Source organism: Staurois parvus, unplaced genomic scaffold (genome assembly GCF_062004578.1).
Source record: "Staurois parvus isolate SC_StPar_1 unplaced genomic scaffold, SC_StPar_1.0 ptg000077l, whole genome shotgun sequence".
Taxonomy (NCBI): Eukaryota; Metazoa; Chordata; class Amphibia; order Anura; family Ranidae; genus Staurois; species Staurois parvus.
The window spans coordinates 583,206-604,737 of NW_028317873.1; the positions used below are offsets into that span (position 1 = coordinate 583,206).

The 21,532-nt window shown below is 42.5% G+C and overlaps 1 protein-coding gene across 1 annotated transcript in view; it reads right to left on the reverse strand.

The window, feature by feature from the left end:
• Positions 1-2,205: 2,205 nt before the first annotated feature.
• UPP1 (uridine phosphorylase 1) overlaps positions 2,206-21,532 on the reverse strand; it is an 87,216-nt gene continuing 67,889 nt past the window's right edge. Inside the window, exons 6-8 of the mRNA XM_089669438.1 lie at positions 13,058-13,267; positions 11,306-11,452; positions 2,206-3,936 (exon numbers count right to left, since the gene is read on the reverse strand). Coding sequence (XP_089525564.1) covers positions 3,797-3,936; positions 11,306-11,452; positions 13,058-13,267 — 497 coding nt within the window. The 3' untranslated portion in view covers positions 2,206-3,796. The remainder of the gene's footprint in view (positions 3,937-11,305; positions 11,453-13,057; positions 13,268-21,532) is intronic.

Sequence of the window (21,532 nt, forward strand, 5' to 3'; positions counted from 1 at the left end):
CAAGGAGTTGCAGCTTGGCCCCACCCCCCCTTTTCTCTTTGGCTCACTGACTGTGATTGACAGCAGTGGAAGCCAATGGCTCCCGCTGCTGTCTCAGCCAATGAGGAGTGGGAGTCCTAGGACAGCTGATACTCCAGTGCACATCAATGGATCGAGAGGGGGCTTAGGTGAGTTTTAAGGGGGATGGGGGGAATGCTGCACAGATATTTTTTTCCTTCATGTATAGAATGCATGAAGGTAAAAAATCTTGAGCCTTTACAACCACTTTAACCACTTGCCCTCCAGAGGATTTACCCCCCTTCCTGACCAGACCATTTTTTTGCGATACAGCGCTGCGTTACTTTAACTGACAATTGCGCGGTCAGGCAACACTGTACATAAATTAAGTTTATGTCCTTTTCCCCCACAAATAGAGCTTTCTTTCGGTGGTATTTGATCACCTCTGTAATTTTTTTTTTTGCACTATAAACAAAAAAAGAATGACAATTTTGAAAAAAAAAAACTATATTTTTGACTTTTTGCTATTAAACATGTGCAATAAAAGAAATTAAAAAATCTAATTTTTGTCAAATTCATGCCAAAATGTACTCTGCTACATGTCTTTGCTAAAAAAAATCCCAATACGTGTAAATTATTATTATTTTATATTAGTAATGACGTAGATCAGCGACTTATAGCGGGACTGAGGTGGGCATTCTGACACTGGGTGGGAACTGACTAACTGTCACTGACATCTCCAGGCACACTAATACAAGGATCAGTGCTAATAAAAAGCACTGCCACTCTACTAATGACACTGGGCAGGAAGGGGTTAACTTTTGGGCTATCAAAGGGTTAACTGTGTGCGTTTTACTGTATGTGCTGTTATTCCGTGGAGACATGCAGTTTTGTATTTCTCTGCTGTACAGAGAAATTTTTCATGTTTCAGCGCTCTCACATTTTGAATGACAATTGCGCGGTCATACAACATTGTACCCAAACTAAAATTTTATCATTTTCTTCACACAACTAGAGCTTTCTTTTGGTGGTATTTAATCACCACTGGGGTTTTTATTTTTTGCTAAATTAACAAAAAAAAGACCAAAAATTTTGAAAAAAAACACGTTTTTCTTTGTTTCTGTTATAAAAGTTTACAAATAAATAATTGTTCTTCATAATTTAGGCCGAGATGTATTCTGCTACATGTCTTTGGTGAAAATAACCCAAATTAGGATGTATTATTTAGTTTGTAGGAAAGTTATAGAGTTCATAAACTATGGTATAGATCTGAATATTGATCAATCCTGAAGTACTGACGGCCAATCTAATTTCTTGAGGTCCAAGAATGTCAGAATAGTACAGATATCCCCCAAATGAACCCTTTTTGCAGAGTAGACAGTCCGACGTACTTCATAAGAGGCATGGCGAGTTTTTTGAAGTTGTATTTTTTTTGTCATACTTTTTTGGAAAATGAAAAAATTAAAAAAATTATTTTCACTATTTTTTTATACATACTGTCACCAGTGCAGTACAGCATCATCATATACCTGGCATGGCGGTGAACAGGGACACTGACTGGTGACGGTATGAAAAAAAATTATATATATATATATATATATTTTTTTAAATTTTTTATTATTTTAAATTTTTTATTACTTTTTTTTTATTTTTTTTTCATATTTTACTATGACCAAAGTAGTACAATGTTACCATAGTAACATTGTACTACTTTGGGGAAGTGATCAGTATTTTTTTTTTTACACAATTTGCTTATAGCAAAGAATTACTTTGCTATAAGCAAGCATTTACCAGAATGAAATCGATTCATTCAGGGTTTTTTTTTTTTGTGCTTAGCTGTGATTTGGCCACAGCTAATCACATGACATGTGCATGTGATTAGCTGTGACCATTCACAGCTAGGCACTAGTATACAATGGATGGCATGAATGAAGCCATCCTTTGTATACAACTGTCATGTGACCTGCTGTGATTGGTCACAGCAGGTCACATGGTACCAGCAACAGGGGCCGGTACTCAGATCTGTCATCGGCCGTGTCCGAGGTACACGGCCGGTGACAGATCACGCTCTGCAACCGTGCGAACTGCGCATGTGCGGGAGGACGCCAAATGGCGTGCACCCGGAAAGCTAGAGCATTTTTGCGGCCGCCAAATGGCTATAGGCCGGGCGGCTAATGGTTAAACAATGAACAAAATACTCCAAAAACATTGTATTTTATTTCCAAAAAATAATAGTTTATTTTGTTTTATTTGCATAAATAATAACCTCCAGTGATGCAGTTTGCAGATATTAATAAACTTTAATTCAATATGCAGTATTTCTTTGGTAAAATAATAAATAAAATATAAATATAGGTTATCTGTTTTCTGTTAATGCTACAATAAAATAATCTAATAATCTGCATTTCAAGTTGTCTATAATACATATTACATGTCATACATACTGTAAAAAGTACAGTTATATTCATAGCACATTCAATGTGGATTTATAGTGACAAGATGTTTTTACAAAACATCAGCAGAAAAAAACAGAAATAAATCCTGCACTAGTTAGGAGCAGTCATGACAATGAAAAGTGTTTTCTGATTGGTTGCTGTGGGGTCATGGAGTAGCACAACCATGACTGACTGAAACTGATCATTGTCTTTGTAACAAATAGCATAAAAATATAAAAGTAAAGGATTTTCTGACAGACTTAAGCTGGCCAGACATGTATAGATTTTCATTCGAGAATTTTCATTTCAAGAATATTTGTTTCATTTTGTAATCGTTAGTAGAGTCAGATCAATGTTTAAATTTTCCTGTTACTGTTGTGACAGGAAGGAAAACGTTTCTCGATCAAATGAATTTTCAGCCAGTGTATGTGGTTATCGTTCAGAAATTACATTCATTTTAAAGTTGAATGGTAAAAGCAAAAGACAATTTTCAAACGACATTCGTGCATTCATCGAATGTTCAAAGAATTTTCTTATGACTTTTCTTACAAATATTCTCATGCAAAAATCGACATGTATGGCCAAGCCTTATACCCAAAGTATGTTTGCTTTAGACTTGTACTGGTGCAGGGAAAAGGGAAACAGTCCTACAGCTTACTAGAAACTATATTCCCATCTCAGGTAAGCAGTGAGAATTTGCATATACAGAACCAGTCTGGAGCAGGGGCGGACTGACAACTCATGGGGCCCCCGGGCAATAGGGGATCATGGGGCCCCTGTGTCCTTGCCCAAACTCCAAAAAGCCTATGAAAAAGGTACCAGGGGCATCTCATGGGGCCCCCTACTGACCCCGGGCCCTCGGGCAGTGCCCGAGTTTCCAAATGGTCAGTCCGCCCCTGGTCTGGAGCATCTTACATTGCATCAAATGCATTGGTTGGACAAAAGAATGAAACTGACAATATATTTGTAGTGATGACATTAAACAATAAAACAACTAAGCCACTCTTTTCTTGGAAATGTTATCAATCAGTAACAATTGCATACTCTAGTCTAAAACAATACACTTCCTAAAATAATCCTCAAGAGAAAGCAAGGGGAAAGTTCTCCTTTTCCATCGTCTCTTCAGTAGTAAATTACAGTACGTGTGCACAATATATTAATTTAAGATATATTTTATTTATTAGGGGATAAATTAAAACATTTTACACAAGTATGAAACATTTGATAAACTTATATTGCACAGATGAATTACAACTATCAAATGAAGCATAATATACATTTATAGCTGTACAAAGTGACTAAAATATGAATGCATGTATGTACAGTACAATGTACGAAATGCATCTTTACAAATGCTCTGTGATTTAAAGTTTTGTTAAATGTTTTTTTATAAAATATCCAACTAATTTCTGAGGTCTCTGTTGATATTCCACCAGAACATCATGGGAACTAGAGATCTGGTCTCCCTCCAAACGATTCAAAAGTGTAACACAAACCACTGCACCTAAAAAAATAAATGAGATAATCATCATTAAATGAAATCAGCCAAATGTGGGCAGAGTTATTTGACATCTTTTTTTTTATAATTATTTTTATTAAGTTTAACAAATACAGCAACACTTAAATACACAAAAAACAAGGAGCACATTCAACTTACCTGGCCAGTAATAACGAAAACAAAAAATCCCCACCCCCTTCCCCAACAATACAATGCCTCCAATAATACACAGTCAACATGTAAGAGTCCAGGGGCGGAATGACCATTTGGAAACTGGGGCACTGCCCGAGGGCCCGGGGTCAGTAGGGGGCCCCATGAGATGCCCTGGTACCTTTTTCATAGGCTTTTTTGAGTTTGGGCAAGGACACGGGCCCCATGATAGCCTATTGCCCAGGGGCCCCATGAGTTGTCAGTCCACCCCTGTAAGAGCCCCAACATTTTCGGTTTACAAATGCCTCGGTTAATGTAATTTTCGGTTTACGAATGAAAATCCATTGAAAATAATGCCTCTGTTTGCCTTCCTTTACAAATTTGTTTTCGCAATACGAAGTGTATGTCGGTGCTGATTTTTAAATGCAATTGCCGGCTGTTTTTTTTTTCTTCACTATAGCTCACAGAGATGTCACTTTTCCTGGAGTTAAAGGAAGCTTTGTTTATTTTAAGAAACTAAAAGGAAACATTGTTTCTTTTAACTTGGGGAAATAAACTAAAAAGAAACTTTCTCTTTTAGCTGGGAGGAAAGTGACAGCTGAATCTCTGAGATATAGTGAAGAAAAAAATAGAGTTTATTACATTTAAAAACCGGCGTGGGGTCCCCCCTCCCATCCATACCAAGCCCTTTAGGTCTGGTATGGATTTTGAGGGGAACTCTCATGGCAAAATTTTAAAAAAATGGCGTGGGGGTCCCCCCTAAAGTCCATACTAGACCCTTTTCTGAGCATGCAGCCCAGCAGGTCAGGAAAGGGGGGGGATGAGGGAGCGCCTCCCCTCCTGAACCATACCAGGCCACATGCCCTCAATATGGGGGGGTGCTTTGGGGCAATGGGGCTCCCCCCCCAAAGCACCTTGTCCCCATGTTGATGTGGACAAGGGCCTCTTCCCCACAACCCTGGCCAGTGGTTGTGGGGGTCTGCAGGCAGGGGACTTATCAGATCCTGCCCTCCCATGTGAATGAGTATGGGGTACATGGTCCCAATACTCATTCACAAAAAAACAAAAAGTGTGGTGTGAAAAAAGACAGGGACGGTCTATGACAAGTCCTTTTAGAAAAAGAAAAAACTAAAAGAACCCGCAGTAGATCCAACGTCAATCACGGTGTCTGCCGCTGCCGCCGACTCAAAAAAAAAAGAATAGAATAAAAAAAAAAAGAATAGAATAAAATAAAAAAGGCTCCTTTTCCGATGATGGCTTCCAGCAGTCTGCCTGCTCTGGTGGTTTGGCAGTTCTTAAAAAGGTAAGGGACGGGGACTTCACCCGAGTCTGATTGAAGAGAAAAATCACAGTAAAAAATGGTTAGTGTTTTCCATAGCAGAGCTAGGAAAAAAGGTGTCCAACCTCAGGAATTGAAGTTTGGCTTATGCAGTGGCTTACTTAACATTTGTTTGCCACTGATCAAAACCTCTTTCTGTTGCTACTATGAAAATTCTAGTTACCTGGCAATAGCAGGTTTAAATACATCTGGGTGACATCACAGATTTAGAACAAGCATGCGGCAAAGGAAAGTCAGAAAAAAGTCTGAATTCCTGAACCTTTATACATGGCCCAGGTTAATGAATGTTTCGAAGCCTAAGCATCAGTCTGAGAGATAGACACTAAAGCCTGGTACACACAGGCAGTTGTTTTTTCATTCAACACAGCGGGCTGAACGAAAAAAAAGCGTAGGAGCTCGCTGTACTAACTATGCGATGTCAGCACCGCAATCTCCCAGCTGAGCTATTGTGTTCTGAGAGGGGGACTGCACCCCCTCCACAACACACCAGTCAGCGCTAAATGGCTGCGAGCGCTAACTGGATGCCAATCGGCTGCTGTTTTTCCAGCATGCTTGTTCGACAGAAGTTAGATGTTTGGCCGGCTTGTCAGACAGGCTGCTGTACAAATGGGCTGAATTTGGCCAAATTCTGTCGAACTGGGTAACGGCCAATGTACGGCCCATGTGTACCAGGCCTAAAACTTTTAGGAGAGGTCAGCAATAGCAGACCACATGTTTCTATCATCACAGGTTTTTATTAAACACATCATGCTTTTGTGTAGGATATACAGTGAGGAACAGAAGTATTTGAACCCCCTGCGATTTTGCAAGTTCTCCCACTTAGAAATCATGGAGGGGTCTGAAATTCACATTGTAGATGTATTCCCACTCTGAGAGACAGAATTTAAAAACAAAATTCAGGAAATCACATTGTATGATTTTTAAAGAATTTGTCTTGCACTGCTGAACATAAGTATTTGAACACCTAAGAAACAGCAAGAATTCTGGCTCTCAAAGACCTGTTACTGTGCCTTTAAAAAGTCCACCTCTACTCCACTCATTAATCTAACTTAGTAGCACCTGTCTGAGCTCTTTAAAGACACCTGTCCACCCCCACAGTCAGTCAGACGCCAACTACTACCATGGGCAAGACTAAAGAGCTGTCAAAAGACACCAGAGACAAAATTGTGGACCTCCACAAGGCTGGAAAGGGCTACGGGGCAATTGACAAGCAGCTTGGTGAAAATAGATCAACTGTTGGAGCAATTGTAAGAAAATGGAAGAGGCTAAAGACGACTGTCAGTCTCCCTCGGACTGGGGCTCCATGCAAGATCTCACCTCGTGGGGTATCACTGATGATAAGAAAGGTGAGGAATCAGCCCAGAACTACAAGGGAGGAGCTGGTCAATGGCATGAAGAGAGCTGGGACCACAGTTTCAAAGGTCACTGTCGGTAGAACACTACACCGCCATGGTTTCAAATCATGCATTGCACGGAAGGTTCCCCTGCTCAAGTCATCACATGTCCAGGCCCGTCTGACGTTTGCCAATGACCATCTGGATGATCCAGAGGAGGCATGGGAGAAAGTCATGTGGTCAGATGAGACCAAAGTAGAACTTTTTGGTCTAAACTTCACTCGTCGTGTTTGGAGGAAAAAGAAGGATGAGTTGCATCCCAAGAACACCATCCCTACTGTGAAGCATGCGGGTGGTAACATCATGCTTTTGGGGTGCTTTTCTGCGAAGGGGACAGGACGAATGAGGATGAATGGGGCCATTTATTGTGAGATTTTGAGCAACAACCTCCTTCCCTCAGTCACAGCATTGAAGATGGGTCGTGGCTGGGTCTTCCAACATGACAACGACCCGAAGCACACAGCCAGGAGAACCAAGGAGTGGCTCCGTAAGAAGCATATCAAGGTTCTGGAGTGGCCTAGCCAGTCTCCAGACCTAAATCCAATAGAACATCTTTGGAGGGAGCTGAAACTCCGTGTTGCTCAGTGACAGCCCCGAAACCTGACAGATCTAGAGGAGATCTGTGTGGAGGAGTGGGCCAAAATCCCTGTTGCAGTGCAAACCTGGTCAAGAACTACAGGAAATGTTTGACCTCTGTAATTGCAAACAAAGGCTTCTGTACCAAATATTAACATTGATTTTCTCAGGTGTTCAAATACTTATGTTCAGCAGTGCAAGACAAATAAATTCTTTAAAAACCATACAATGTGATTTCCTAAATTTTTTTTTAAAATTCTGTCTCTCAGAGTGGGAATGCACCTACAATGTGAATTTCAGACCCCTCCATGATTTCTGAGTGGGAGAACTTGCAAAATCGCAGGGTGTTCAAATACTTCTGTTCCTCACTGTATGTAGCATATATAGAATTTTCAGATACATATTATTGAACATTATGCAAGGATTAGATATTTTCCTGTGAATAATTTAAATTTGTTTTCCAATAATCCACTATTAAGCAATTTATTGCACATCTTTGTCTTGATGTAGCACTAACATTTCTTCAGTTTTTTAGCAAACAATAGGGAGTGATCAAGACGCAGAACAGAGCGACAGTCAAAAATCCTATTATCCTAATTGTACAGTACAGAACACTGGACTTGTATTCACAGACCATGGAACATAACCAAGCAGTAAAATTGAGGTGTTGGTAACAACATAGTAACTGGAATTGCCAACAGACCCACAAGATAAACAAGGGTTAAAGGAGTCCAAACAAATACTCAGATAATGTGCTTGAAGCACCAAAGCTTGCATCAGCTGAGACTTGAACATCCATACTGTATTCGTTGTGAAGAATCAGGTGCAGTTAGGTAAAGACTAATGTGCAACACATTAATGTGTTCACAGTAGAAAGCATTTGGTGCAAAGTCGTAACTTGTACCTATAAGCTTCAAAAACTATAAAAACAATGTTCTCAACAGCAGGGGCGGACTGACAACTCATAGGGCCCCCTTGCCCAAACTCAAAAAAGCCTATGAAAAAGGTACCAGGGGCATCTCATGGGGCCCCCTACTGACCCCGGGCCCTCGGGCACTGCCTGAGTTTCCAAATGGTCAGTCCGCCCCTGCTCAACACTTTATTCCATATCTTCAAGTAAAGGAGGTTTTACTTCTGATTGCTGAACAGGGTTAGGGGAAAAAGAGGATGTGTATCTTTTTTGGCCTCTGGAAACCAAAGGTTCTAGAAGTGCAAAAAGTTTTCCAAAGAATTAAATTGATAGTAAACCCATTTGTTTAAATAACAAATTACCTGCTGAACCTCCTCTTCTTGGGTCCCCCACTTGTGCTTACGGCTCCTCCTCTTATCGGTGAGCCACCATAGGAAGCTGCTTCCTATTGTAGCACACCTGCGGGCTCGATACCGAGCCAACACTGCCTGTGTCCATAGACAGACATCGCAGCTTGAATCTGCCCCCCACTTACTAGTCACAGGAATTGACTGAGAGCAGCGAAAGCCAAAGACTGTGAGAAAGGAGAAACCCACTGCAGACAGGCACAGTGCTGGATTGAGTGAGGAGAAGTATAAGGGGGATGAGGAGGTGATAAATTTTACCTAAACATTTTTACCCTAAGGCAAGAAATGCATTATAGCAGAACATTTTAGACTTTAGAAACACTTTAGGACATAGTGACAGTGAAATCTGCTTTTTCAGACAGGCTGAATGGCTTGTGCCTGACAGGGAGCCAGAGTAACATGAGGGGAGCAGTGTCAATAGGGTTGCATTGCTCTAGGGCAAGGGAGCACTATGAGCTGTGTTCTGTGTTTCCTGCAGGCCTTGCCACTAAGAGCATTCCCAGTGGGATTCTCACGAACAGAAGAAGTGTTAGTGTTGATAAAAGCCAGGAAGCTGAGTACATGTACAGGGATACCTTGTTTTACTTTATTCACAATGTTGGGCCTATTAAGGTCCAGACTTCATCCATCACAGTGGACCAAGGGGTCTTCAGGGTCTGGGTACCATAAAAATGGACCACAAACCTGGACCTGTATAGCACCCTGCTGTTAACTTCACAAGCTGCATTTTAAGACAAGGTGAGCAGCTAATGCAAGATCCAGTGCCCAAAGCAAACATTGCAGGCTGGGATCATGCAGTGGTATCCAGGTATGGCCCCCAAGGCATGCATCAAGGGTAAATATTCCAGAATCTGCTAGGTAATAAGGCAATAAGAAGTCAAATGTTAATAAAAGACAAAAAAAAAACTTATGGTTGAATAGCTGTGATGGAAAGAGGGGAAAGACCCTTAAGCTGGGAAACATTGAAAGGTAATAACCTTGAATGCAAGAATACAGCAGTAAGAGGATGACTAGAAGCGGTATGTGCATATTCCTTGGGAGCAGGGGCAGACTGACCATTCAAGCACTCGGGCACTGCCCGAGGGCCCAGGATCAGTAGGGGGGCCCCATGAAATGCCCCTGGTACCTTTCATTGGCTTTTTCATAGGCTTTTTTGGGTGTGGGCGAGGACACCGGGGCCCCATGATCCCCTATTGCCCAGGGGCACCATGATTTGTCAGTCCGCCCCTGCTTGTATATTACATTCAGTGTCCCATGCCTTTTTAAGTAATACAGAGCCTTACACCTCTGTATTACATGTTGTGCTAATCACCTCTATATTATGCATACAATGCTGTGTGCCTCTTTGATACACCGTTTGTACTATGCAATGCAAAGTTGGGCCTAAACACCGCTCCATATCTCTATGTATTAACTTCTTTTAAATGCATTTCATTATTTTGGGCTTTGTGCAAAAAAAAAGAACCTATTCACCTTTGGTTTTCTGTGATGGCATGTAGCTTGCAACATTGTTTCATTTACATATTGACTTCATAGGAAAACAAGGTGTGTTGTCCCCCAAGTGCTAAAACCCTTTTTGCATTCTATTGGGAACAGGGGCGGACTGACCATTCGAGCACTCGGCACTGCCCGAGGCAGTAGGGGGCCCCATGAAATGCCCCTGGTACCTTTCTTATAGGCTTTTTTGGTGTGCTTTGAGTGTGGGCAAGGACACAGGGGCCCCATGATCCCCTATTGCCCGGGGGCCCCATGAGTTATCAGTCCACCCCTGATTGGGAAATTTTGATATTAAACAATAAAAAGTTTATATTGGTACATATCCGTCTACCTGATCATGTAATATACTGTAGGGATTGCTTTGCAAACCCAGAAAAGTGAGTGGGTGCTGGAGAAATCCGCAACCAGCTTAATAAGAAGCCTTTCCTAAAGTTAAAGTAATTTTATATTTGTTTTTTTCTCTGTTGTTGGAAACATGCAGAAGCATCAGGGTGGGGGTTAGGGAAATAGTGCTTTCATTAGTTGGAAAAAGTAGCTTAACTGCTTCCACCCCACCGCCCTATAGTAGAACTACTGCTACAGAGCAGCAGGGCTGCGCAAAATCTCGTGTATATATACATAATTTTCATTTCCGGGTAGGGAGCACACTCCGTCCTACCCGTGCCACTGTTGGCGGCTAGGCATGTCAATCACTGTGTCCCGGCCGGAGATTCCCCCGCGGCACCTGGCAATCGCTGCGCAAAGCTAACAGGGGAGAAACCTGTGTGTAAACAACACAGGTCTCTCTCCTGCCAGTGAGGACATGCTGTTTTGTATTTCTCTGTACAGCAGAGAAATACAAAACAGCATGTCTCCAAGGAATAACAGCACACACTTTTATAGGCTTTTTTGGGTGTGCTTTGAGTGTAGGCTCGGAAACAGGGGCCCCATGATCCCCTATTGCCCGGGGGCCCCATGAGTTGTCAGTCCGCCCCTGCTTGGGAGTGCATCCTGGAGCCCCCTCATTGTAGGCTCTGTACTATTATGTTTCCTAAACCACCTATTATACTTAGTGGATATATAATGCAGTCGTGGTTTTAGCGAATCCTTTCAGTAGGCTTACCTCGCAGTCCACTTAGGTTACACATTGCTGCAAACACTGATGATTCCATCTCAATGTTCCTAATGCCGGCCTCATATGCAGCTTTCAGGTACTGCATTTTCTCATCTTCTGTATAGGAGCAGATTGCTCCATCAAGACGTGCTTGGCCTTTGTAGAAAGAAATGTAAAATAAAAAGGTCAGACCACACCATATTGATGACTTAAGCCCCTTTCACACAGGGTAGAATCCAATTTGATCAGCAGGGGATCTGTCTGCTGATTCCCTGCTGATCACAGCACAGCGGGTGGATGACAGGTCCGTGTCCACTCAGTATATGCAGAGTGGACAGGGACATAGCCTAGTCTGCTCTATGGGCGGCCAGACGTAAAGAACTCTGCTGTCTGTTTACACCCAACTGCCCTCCAATCAGATCCGCCCAAATGGAGAGGGATGGATACCCTTCCATATTTTTTTAGTGGACCGAATTGGATTGGAGGCAGGCCATTCACACCCACTGGTCCACAGGAGTGAACTGAGGGTCTGATCAGGTTTGCCTGAAAAACTGACAGGCGGACCTGATCGGACCCTTCGTGTGAAAGGGGCCTTAGTTTTTTAACAAGTCAACACTCCATCTTTAAAAATAGTTTGATTATCTTCAGACAAAACATAAAAAATAAGGTTTAATACGTATTTACATGTTCACTTTCTTTGAAAATTAGTAAACAAGAAATGCTGTCTATATGATTTACAATAACTTAAGTTTGCTACATTAAATGTAAGCTCTTTTGCAAACAGGCAGTGTATACATTTACTGTCTTAATAAAAACATACTAGAATTAAAAATGATCTAAAATAGGACTGCATTATAATAACTTTCTTGGTTAGATTTTACTTTAGATTGAGTTTGATTGAAAAAAAATTTGTATAACCACAAATTTGGTTTAACATACAGCTAGCAGGCAGTTTTCAATGAAACAGGCACATGACTTTTTTTAGTTCAGTGGTGCCTAATTTTTTTAATGAATCATCACTTTCAATGAAAAGTGATGAAACGGTTCAGTGATCACAGCAAAAAATAGACGTTACCACCAGTCAATAGGGTCTGCAACCAAGTAACAGTTATCAGTTCAGTAGAGATCATGATCAAATAGACAGGAGGAATGTCAGGAATGGACTTGCCAATGGTGGTTGGACTCACCTGCCTTGTGGGCTGCAGTACCAGGGCTGGCCAGCGGGTGCTCTCAGCAACCAGAAGCTCACTCCTGCAATCAGCCATCACCTGAGGCTGATTGCAGGAGGTGTATTTAAGGAATGGCCAGACCTGCAGTCAGTGCCTTGTTGTTTGTTTCCCATGTGCCCTGTTTCCTGTATCCTGTCTCCTGCCTGCTCAACTCTCCTGCTTGACTCTGACTCTGATAGAACTCCACCTGCACTGACCCCGGCTATTCCTGACCATTCTTCTGCCTGCTCCCGTTGTACCTTTCTGGCTGATTGTTCCTGACCCGACCTGCCTGACCACTCCACCTCTCCAGCCCTGACTGCACCTGTACCTATTAGTTTAAGGTTTGTTTTGTTTTGTACTGTATTTGTTTATTTTGTGCAGCTCATAATAAATATTATTATTATTTAATCATTTCTGAAGCCTGCTGTTTCCCTGTGCCAGTCCACACATCTCTGGTCATACCTGGATCCCTGACAAGGAATTTGTCTGAATATTTGTATGTTCAATTAGCACATATTATATATATATATTAGAAATAGTTCTAGCATACCTTCATAGAAGTCCAGAGTACACATTGTATTTCCAATAACAGTATTGAACTCACTGATTTCTTGACTGCACTGAGCCAACTCTTGAGCCAATTCTGCATCCAGTTTTGTATTACGGATTATTGTTTTACCAAGAACAACCTGTTCAAACTGAGGCTCAAAACTGGGATTCACAGACTGACTTGTAATCACCACAGAGCCGGGCTCAATACCTAAAGAAATGTTAAATGCAAAATTGGTTATTGAAAAATAATGACTCATGTCAGCAGTTTTACATGCTCAACAGTAAGGCTGAAACAAATAATCAACATAATTGATTATAATCGATTATGAAAATAGTTATCGACTATTTTCATAGATGATTAGTTGGTGAGCTGATTAGTTGGCCTGCATACAGATTGCATTAGTTGTTTACACATCAGAAAATACAGCTCAGCACACATACAACTCAGTATGTACTGTTCTTACATGTCAGTATACACACACACATATTAATTATTGCTTTCACTGTTTCACAGTATAAATGAACCCTTTATAGTGGAACGTATATGCTGTTTTTGTACTATTTTCTGTTTTTTTAACCCCATCATAACAGGTGATAGAAAAAGCGTGCTGCTGCTAAATGTCTTATGCTGCCCACAGGGGCGGACTGACCATTTGGAAACTCGGGCAGTGCCTGAGGGCCCGGGGTCAATAGGGGGCCCCATGAGAAGCCCCTGGTACCTTTTTCATAGGCTTTTTTGAGTTTGGGCAAGGACACAGGGGCCCCATGATCCCCTATTGCCCGGGGACCCATGAGTTGTCAGTCCGCCCCTGCCTGGTACTTTTTTTTATAGGCTTTTTTGAGCTTGGGCAAGGACACAGGGGCCCCTTGATCCCCTATTGCCTGGGGGCCCCTTGATCCCCTATTGCCTGGGGGCCCCATGAGTTGTCAGTCCGCCCCTGCCTGGTACCTTTTTTATAGGCTTTTTTGAGTTTGGGCAAGGACACAGGGGCCCCATGATCCCCTATTGCCAGGGGGCCCCATGAGTTGTACGTCCGCCCCTGCCTGGTACCTTTTTTATAGGCTTTTTTGAGTTTGGGCAAGGACACAGGGGCCCCATGATCCCCTATTGCCCGGGGGCCCCATGAGTTGTCAGTCCGCCCCTGGATGCCCATATTGATTTTCAGGTGAGAATATTCGTACAAATATTTGTATGAAAATTCTTTGTACATCTGATGAATGAACAAATTTTGTTTGAAAATTTCACTTGCTTTTAAAATGAATGTAATTTCTGAACGAAAACCATATACGGTCTGAAAATTTGTTTGATCAAGAAAAGTTTTCTGTTCTACTTCTTCATATTTTCTTATCACTGTGGTCAAAAACAAAAGTTAATTTGACTCCTCTAATGATCAGAAAATATACATTTTCCTAAAATGAAAATTTGCAAAAGAAACATTTGTTTGTGCATTGACATCATAAGTATTAAGCTACCTGTGCATGACAAGGGAGACTGTCATGCATACTATTATATTACAATCTTGTCTGAAATTTCAGGTATTTTCATTTTTTTTTTTATTAAATAAAAACATTGATCTGAGTCTGATGATATGTACCAGATCAGGGGCGGACTGACCATTTCGAAACTCGGGCACTGCCCGAGGGCCCGGGGTCAGTAGGGGGCCCCATGAGATGCCCCTGGTACCTTTTTCATAGGCTTTTTTGAGTTTGGGCAAGGACACAAGGGCCCCATGATCCCCTATTGCCCGGGGGCCCCATGAGTTGTCAGTCCGCCCCTGTACCAGATTCAACCTCTGATAATATATACATCTCTTCTGTCTGTTATTCTCAGAATAGATTAGATATTTTGTTCCCTAACCATTTACCTGGTTATTTATATTACCACTACAGGGCTTGACAAATTTGCTTTGAATCTAGGAGCCAGCTAAAAAAGTTAGGAGCCAGTTTTTTTTAACCACTTGCCTACTGGTTACTTTCGCCCCCTTCCTGCCCAGGCCCCGTATCTCCCCTTTCAAATTCCCACCTCTCTTCTCCTTTAACCCGCCCTCACAGCACCGCTCCCCCATACCCCCCCAGCCTCACACACTTGGCAGTGACACCTGCAGGCTGCCCGGCAATGTTGCGCCTGGCTGCGCTCCCCTATGCTACACCACAAGGGCTGACAACAGCCCGGGGCACCAGGACTTATTTTCTAGTTGTCATTACGACCTGGTGCCTTGGATTTGTTGAGCCCTGCTTCATATAGATATTCGAGGATAAATTGTCTTTTTTTAAACTTTACACATTTACTAAATCATACACCATGCTTTTTTTGAGGTTTTTCTCCGATTAATAGATAAATTTAAACAATACTCAGTCAACTAATTGATTATGAAAATATTTGTTAGTTGCAGCCCTACTTAATAGGTATATCTAAATGCAGAAAAATGTTAAACCTTTACATTTTATACCACTAAAAAATAAATTGAAAATGAAAATACCATCCTTGCTTCCCCTTTATTCCTGTCCACCCAGGGGTTGCATGTGTGTGTTTAAATACATCCATGTGAATGAGGCCTTAAAATTGATAACTGAAACTCCATAGTCTGTATACAGGCACTTAACCCTTTGAGGACCAAGGGACGTATTTGTCCCATGTTTGTAATTGCGTGTATCATCTGGTTAAGAACTTTTTTTTTGGTTTGAGTCAAAATATTAGTTCTTATCAACAAACAACAAATGGATCTAGCTTTTTGCCAATTATTTCATGAAATGGCTTAGTTACAGCAACTGAAGTGTACGAACTTTAAAAAAAAAAATTGATTCTTTTGGCATTCCAAAACCTTACGGTCCTGAAAGGGTTAACCCAAAGTCTTTTTTCTGTTACATACCTACAAATCTGTTTGTTCACTCTGAATATCGTAAAGTAAAGACTATTGGGAGCAGTGCATTGTCCTGTGTGACATAAGGTTTTACATGCCTCTGATATTTTTTGTTTGGGAGATCACATTGGTTTCCCTTGAAATATAACAAATCATTCATCTTTTTTTCAAAACAGGTATGGATTCAATTTGATGTTACATTTTACTTTACAGGTTTTAATTAGGAAAAAATCCAGAACACTACAAGATAATACCCCTTCTGGTATTTTACCTATGTGGACTTTTATGTAACCACACACCTAATGTTCACCCCAAAAGTTATCTGAATATAAGGCCACCCTATAGGTGTGTTTTTATTGAAAGGAAACAGAGGGGAGACAGACTAAGTGCAGCATTAATAGTGGAGCTTATTAAAAACATACAATTGGCAACTCACTGGAAGGTAGACAAAGACAGGCATGTCAGTGTTGTGTTGGGGTGTATCCCCTATGGGTTGTCACTACCGCCTGGTTACATCCGGACACAAATGTCAGTGTTGTGTTGTGGTGTATCCCCTGTGGGTTGTCACTACTGCTTGGACACATCCGGACACAAATGTCAGTGTTGTGTTGGGGTGTATCCCCTGTGGGTTGTCACTACCGCCTGGATACATCCAGACACAAATGTCAGTGTTGTTTTGTGGTGTATCCCCTGTGGGTTGTCACTACCGCCTGGATACATCCGGACACAAATGTCAGTCTTGTGTTGGGGTGTATCCCCTGTGGGTTGTCACTACCGCCTGGATACATCCGGACACAAATGTCAGTCTTGTGTTGTGGTGTATCCCCTGTGGGTTGTCACTACCGCATAGATACATCCGGACACAAATGTCAGTGTTGTGTCCGGATGTATCCCCTGTGGGTTGTCACTACCGCCTGGATACATCCGGACACAAATGTCAGTGTTGTGTTGGGGTGTATCCCCTGTGGGTTGTCACTACCGCCTGGATACATCCGGACACAAATGTCAGTGTTGTGTTGTGGTGTATCCCCTGTGGGTTGTCACTACCGCCTGGATACATCTGGACACAAATGTCAGTGTTGTGTTGGGGTGTATCCCCTGTGGGTTGTCACTACCGCCTGGATACACCCCAACACAAATGTCAGTGTTGTGTTGGGGTGTATCCCCTGTGGGTTGTCACTACTGCATGGATACACCCGGACACAAATGTCAGTGTTGTGTCGGGGTGTGTCCCCTGTGGGTTGTCACTACCGCCTGGATACATCTGGACACAAATGTCAGTGTTGTGGTGTATCCCCTGTGGGTTGTCACTACCGCCTGGATACGTCCGGACATAAATGTCAGTGTTGTGTCGGGGTGTGTCCCCTGTGGGTTGTCACTACCGCCTGGATACATCCGGACACAAATGTTGGTGTTGTGGTGTATCCCCTGTGGGTTGTCACTACCGCCTGGATACGTCCGGACACAAATGTTGGTGTTGTGTCGGGGTGTATCCCCTGTGGGTTGTCACTACCGCCTGGATACATCCGGACACAAATGTTGGTGTTGTGGTGTATCCCCTGTGGGTTGTCACTACCGCCTGGATACGTCCGGACACAAATGTTGGTGTTGTGTCGGGGTGTATCCCCTGTGGGTTGTCACTACCGCCTGGATACATCCGGACACAAATGTCAGTCTTGTGTTGGGGTGTATCCCCTGTGGGTTGTCACTACCGCCTGGATACCTCCGGACACAAATGTCAGTGTTGTGGTGTATCCCCTGTGGGTTGTCACTACCGCCTGGATACATCCGGACACAAATGTTAGTGTTGTGTCCGGATGTATCCCCCGTGGGTTGTCACTACAGCCTAGATACATGTATCTGGATGTATCCAGGCAGTAGTGACAACCCACGGGGGATACATCCGGACACAACACTAACATTTGTGTCCGGATGTATCCAGGCAGTAGTGACAACCCACAGGGGATACATCCGGACACAACACTGACATTCCTGTCTTTGTCTACCTTCCAGTGAGTTGCCAACTGTATATTTTTAATAAACTCCACTAATAATGCTGCACTTAGTCTGGCGCCCCTCTGTTTCCTTCTACTTACAGAGTTTCAGCTTTGCTCCAAGGGTGCTGCCGCTGATGCCACTTATTGTGTTCTCTCTTGGACTTTCATATGGTCTCCTATATGGACTAATACATGGACTCACATTATAACTAACACCTCTCCAGCGCCAATCATTATATTATTTGTGTTTTTACTGAAAGCAGCCCTCTACCAAAGTGGGAGATCTGATGGGGCCATGCCAGTACAGGCAAAAGGAGGCGGGAGGGAATTATCTGTTGCAATGCTTATTAATATACATAGAAGGAGGGATGGAGATGCAAAAGCTTGCTACCTTGCCAGGATTCCATTCTGACTGAATCTGTCTCCTTTACAAGTAATTTCTTGCTGCAGAGAGGCAAATTATAATATGACTACCAGTGATGCGTCATTAAAATGTCATCTTTGTATTTTGCAGTAGCCATTGTACAGAATCATTATAGTTGTACTTTGCTATTCAGCATAATCTAAAGTCAAGGAGTTAAATAGAGGTCTTCACGTCTGTTTCCAGCACTATAACCCGCACTGACCCACTGCAGCTGTATAAACCACAAATCTCATGCAAGCATCCTGTAGAATTAACTGATGTCCTACAGCTGTGGTTCCATTTCATTGGACATATTGGATGTGAAAGGAGCAGAGTTAACAGTACCCTGTGGCTACGCATAAGCATTAGAGTACGGTCAGCTGTGCAGACACAATCTGATCCTTGTAAAGGCTGTATATCTTCTGAAGCAGGCAAAGCCTATCCTTATGCAGGCCGTAGATGGGTCAAAAATCGGCCGATTTTTCAGCCGAAAATAAAATCGGCCGATTTTCAAATCGTTAGTGGGCTAAATGTTCGGACGTTTTTCGGTATTTTGGCAGATTTTTTTTATCGGTAAAGTTGGAAACAAATTGGCCGATTTTGCCGATTGGCCGATTTTCACGGCAATGACGGGCAAATCGGCCGATCTTTTACCGATAAAAAAATCTGCGCATGAGCAGTGACCTGCAAGAGGAAGACAAAAAGAAGAGGAAAAAAGAAGAAGAGGATGAAGAAGAGGAAGAGGATGAAGAAGAGGATCAAGAAGAAGAGGAAGAAGGAAAAGGGGAAGAGAAGAAGAGGATGAAGAAGAAAAAGAGAAGGATGAAGAGGAACAAGAAGAAGAAGAGGATGAAGAAGAAGAGGAAGAAGAGGATGATGAAGAAGAGGAAGAAGAAGAAGAAGAGGATGATGAAGAAGAAGAAGAGGATGAAAAAGAAGAAGAAGAAGAGGATGAAGAAGAAGAAGAGGATGAAGAAGAAGAGGAAGAAGAAAAAGAGGATTAAGAAGAGGATGAAGAAGAAGAAGAGGATGAAGAAGAAGAGGATGAAGAAGAAGAAGAGGATGATGAAGAAGAAGAGGATGAAGAAGAAGAGGATGAAGAAGAAGAGGAATTCCATTCCGGCAAAAAGTGTCCCTGCAGAGAGCTCCGCTATTTCTTTGACAGTTCCTTGACATTTATAGCGGTTGCAACAATGTATCTATTTGTTTCCGAATAAAAACATCTGTATCCTAAATGGATACAAATAGATACATTGTTGCAACCGCTATAAATGTCAAGGAACTGTCAAAGAAATAGCGGAGCTCTCTGCAGGGACACTTTTTGCCGGCTGTAGACGGGATGAAAATCGGCCGATTTTTTTTACCATTGCTGGTAACGTCGGCCGCTTGAACAACCGATTTTTCATTTTTTTTAAAGAAAAATCGGCCGATTTTCGACCCGTCTATGGCCTGCATTAGAGAGGGTGACTGGCCAGTTATAAGGCCCTGGAAGCCAACAGACTGATTAGCAGATGCTGCAGTATTCTCTGTAGAACAAAGGTAGATTCTGTTTAGGGTTATTAAAATGTGCAAAGATAAAACAGATGAGCAAAGGGCAGAAAAGTACAACAAATCAAAGGTTCAATTTAGTGCAATCAGGTCAGCATGTCAGCAGTGTATTTTATTTCAGGTTGCTAGAAGGTATTTTACTTTGCATGTCATTTCTCAACACTGCTATAGTGAATAAATCTGCTTGCTGGTTCTTTAAATGACAGCAAACGTTCAAAAAAGATTAAGCCTAGGTCCACACTATGAATTGCACAGCAATGTGTAGCGCAGTGCTGTGCAATTTACATGCAGTTCAGTGCAGTACAATCTGAGCCCATTCTTTTTGAATGGGTTCTAATCGCATTGCATTGTACCAAAAGTAGTGCATGCCCTAGTGGAAACACACTGCAACCAGATTGCATGGTAGTTTTGTATGCAATCTGGTGAAGGGAAATGCACTACGTTTGCGACCTGTGTTTGGGGTGTAGTTAACATTGCACTGACACCAGCTGCAGATCTCAAGGGCGGTGCGTTTTGAACGCGGTGCAGGAAACACGCACAGATAACAGGTTTCCTGCACTATGCTCTAGTGTGAACTGGATGTAACTCACAAACATGCCCTGTGAGAATTTCAGTGGGGATGGAAATGACATTTTCAGAGACACTGCATTTTTTGAGTTTGCATTTTCTCTTTTTGTTAAACACATAAGCACATGTATTTCTTTTTTTGCTGGTTTAATGAAAGGGACCACTTGGTCTAGGCTATACAGTTCCACACTTAAAATATGATCACCATACACAAGAATAAAGGTTATATAGTGTGTATACATATATATATATATATATATATATACACACAGTACATACACATACATATACACACACGCACACATAGTAATGTGCAAAAGGCAGGTGTGAAGAAATGCTGTAAAGTACAAATAAAAAAAATTTAAATCAAATAAATATTTGGTGTTAATACCCTTCAAACCAGCATCAAATTAGACCCTGCTACCATTCACTTCCAAGCTCCTTGAGTGCCTGGCCTACAATCGCCTAAGCGCCCACCTCACTGATAACAACCTCCGTGATCCTCTACAGTCTGGCTTCTGTCCCCTACACTCCACTGAAACTGCCCTACTTAAAATCACCAACGACCTGCTAACCGCCAAAGCTAATGGCCATTACTCAGTCCTCCTGCTCCTTGACCTCTCTGTGGCCTTTGACACAGTCGACCACCCCCTCCTCCTTACTAAACTGCACTCCCTTGGCATCAGGGACGCTGCTCTCTCCTGGTTCTCCTCCTACCTTTCCCAACACTCCTTTAGCGTCACCTATAACACTGCCACCTCCCCCTCCCTCCCCCTCTCTGTTGGAGTCCCCCAAGGCTCTGTCCTCGGACCCCTCCTCTTCTCCATCTACACCTCCTCCCTTGGCATACTAATACACTCCCACGGCTTCAACTATCACCTCTATGCCGACGACGCACAAATTTACCTCTCCACCCCCCACCTCACCCCCTCACTATCGGCCCGCATTGCCCACCTCCTGAATGACATATCAGACTGGATGTCGCTCCTTTCCTCAAATTAAACCGTCCAAAACCGAGCTCCTGGTATTCCCCCCAGCCCGCGCCCCCCCCATCCTCTCCATCACTACTAACAATGCCACCATCTCTCCCACTCCAC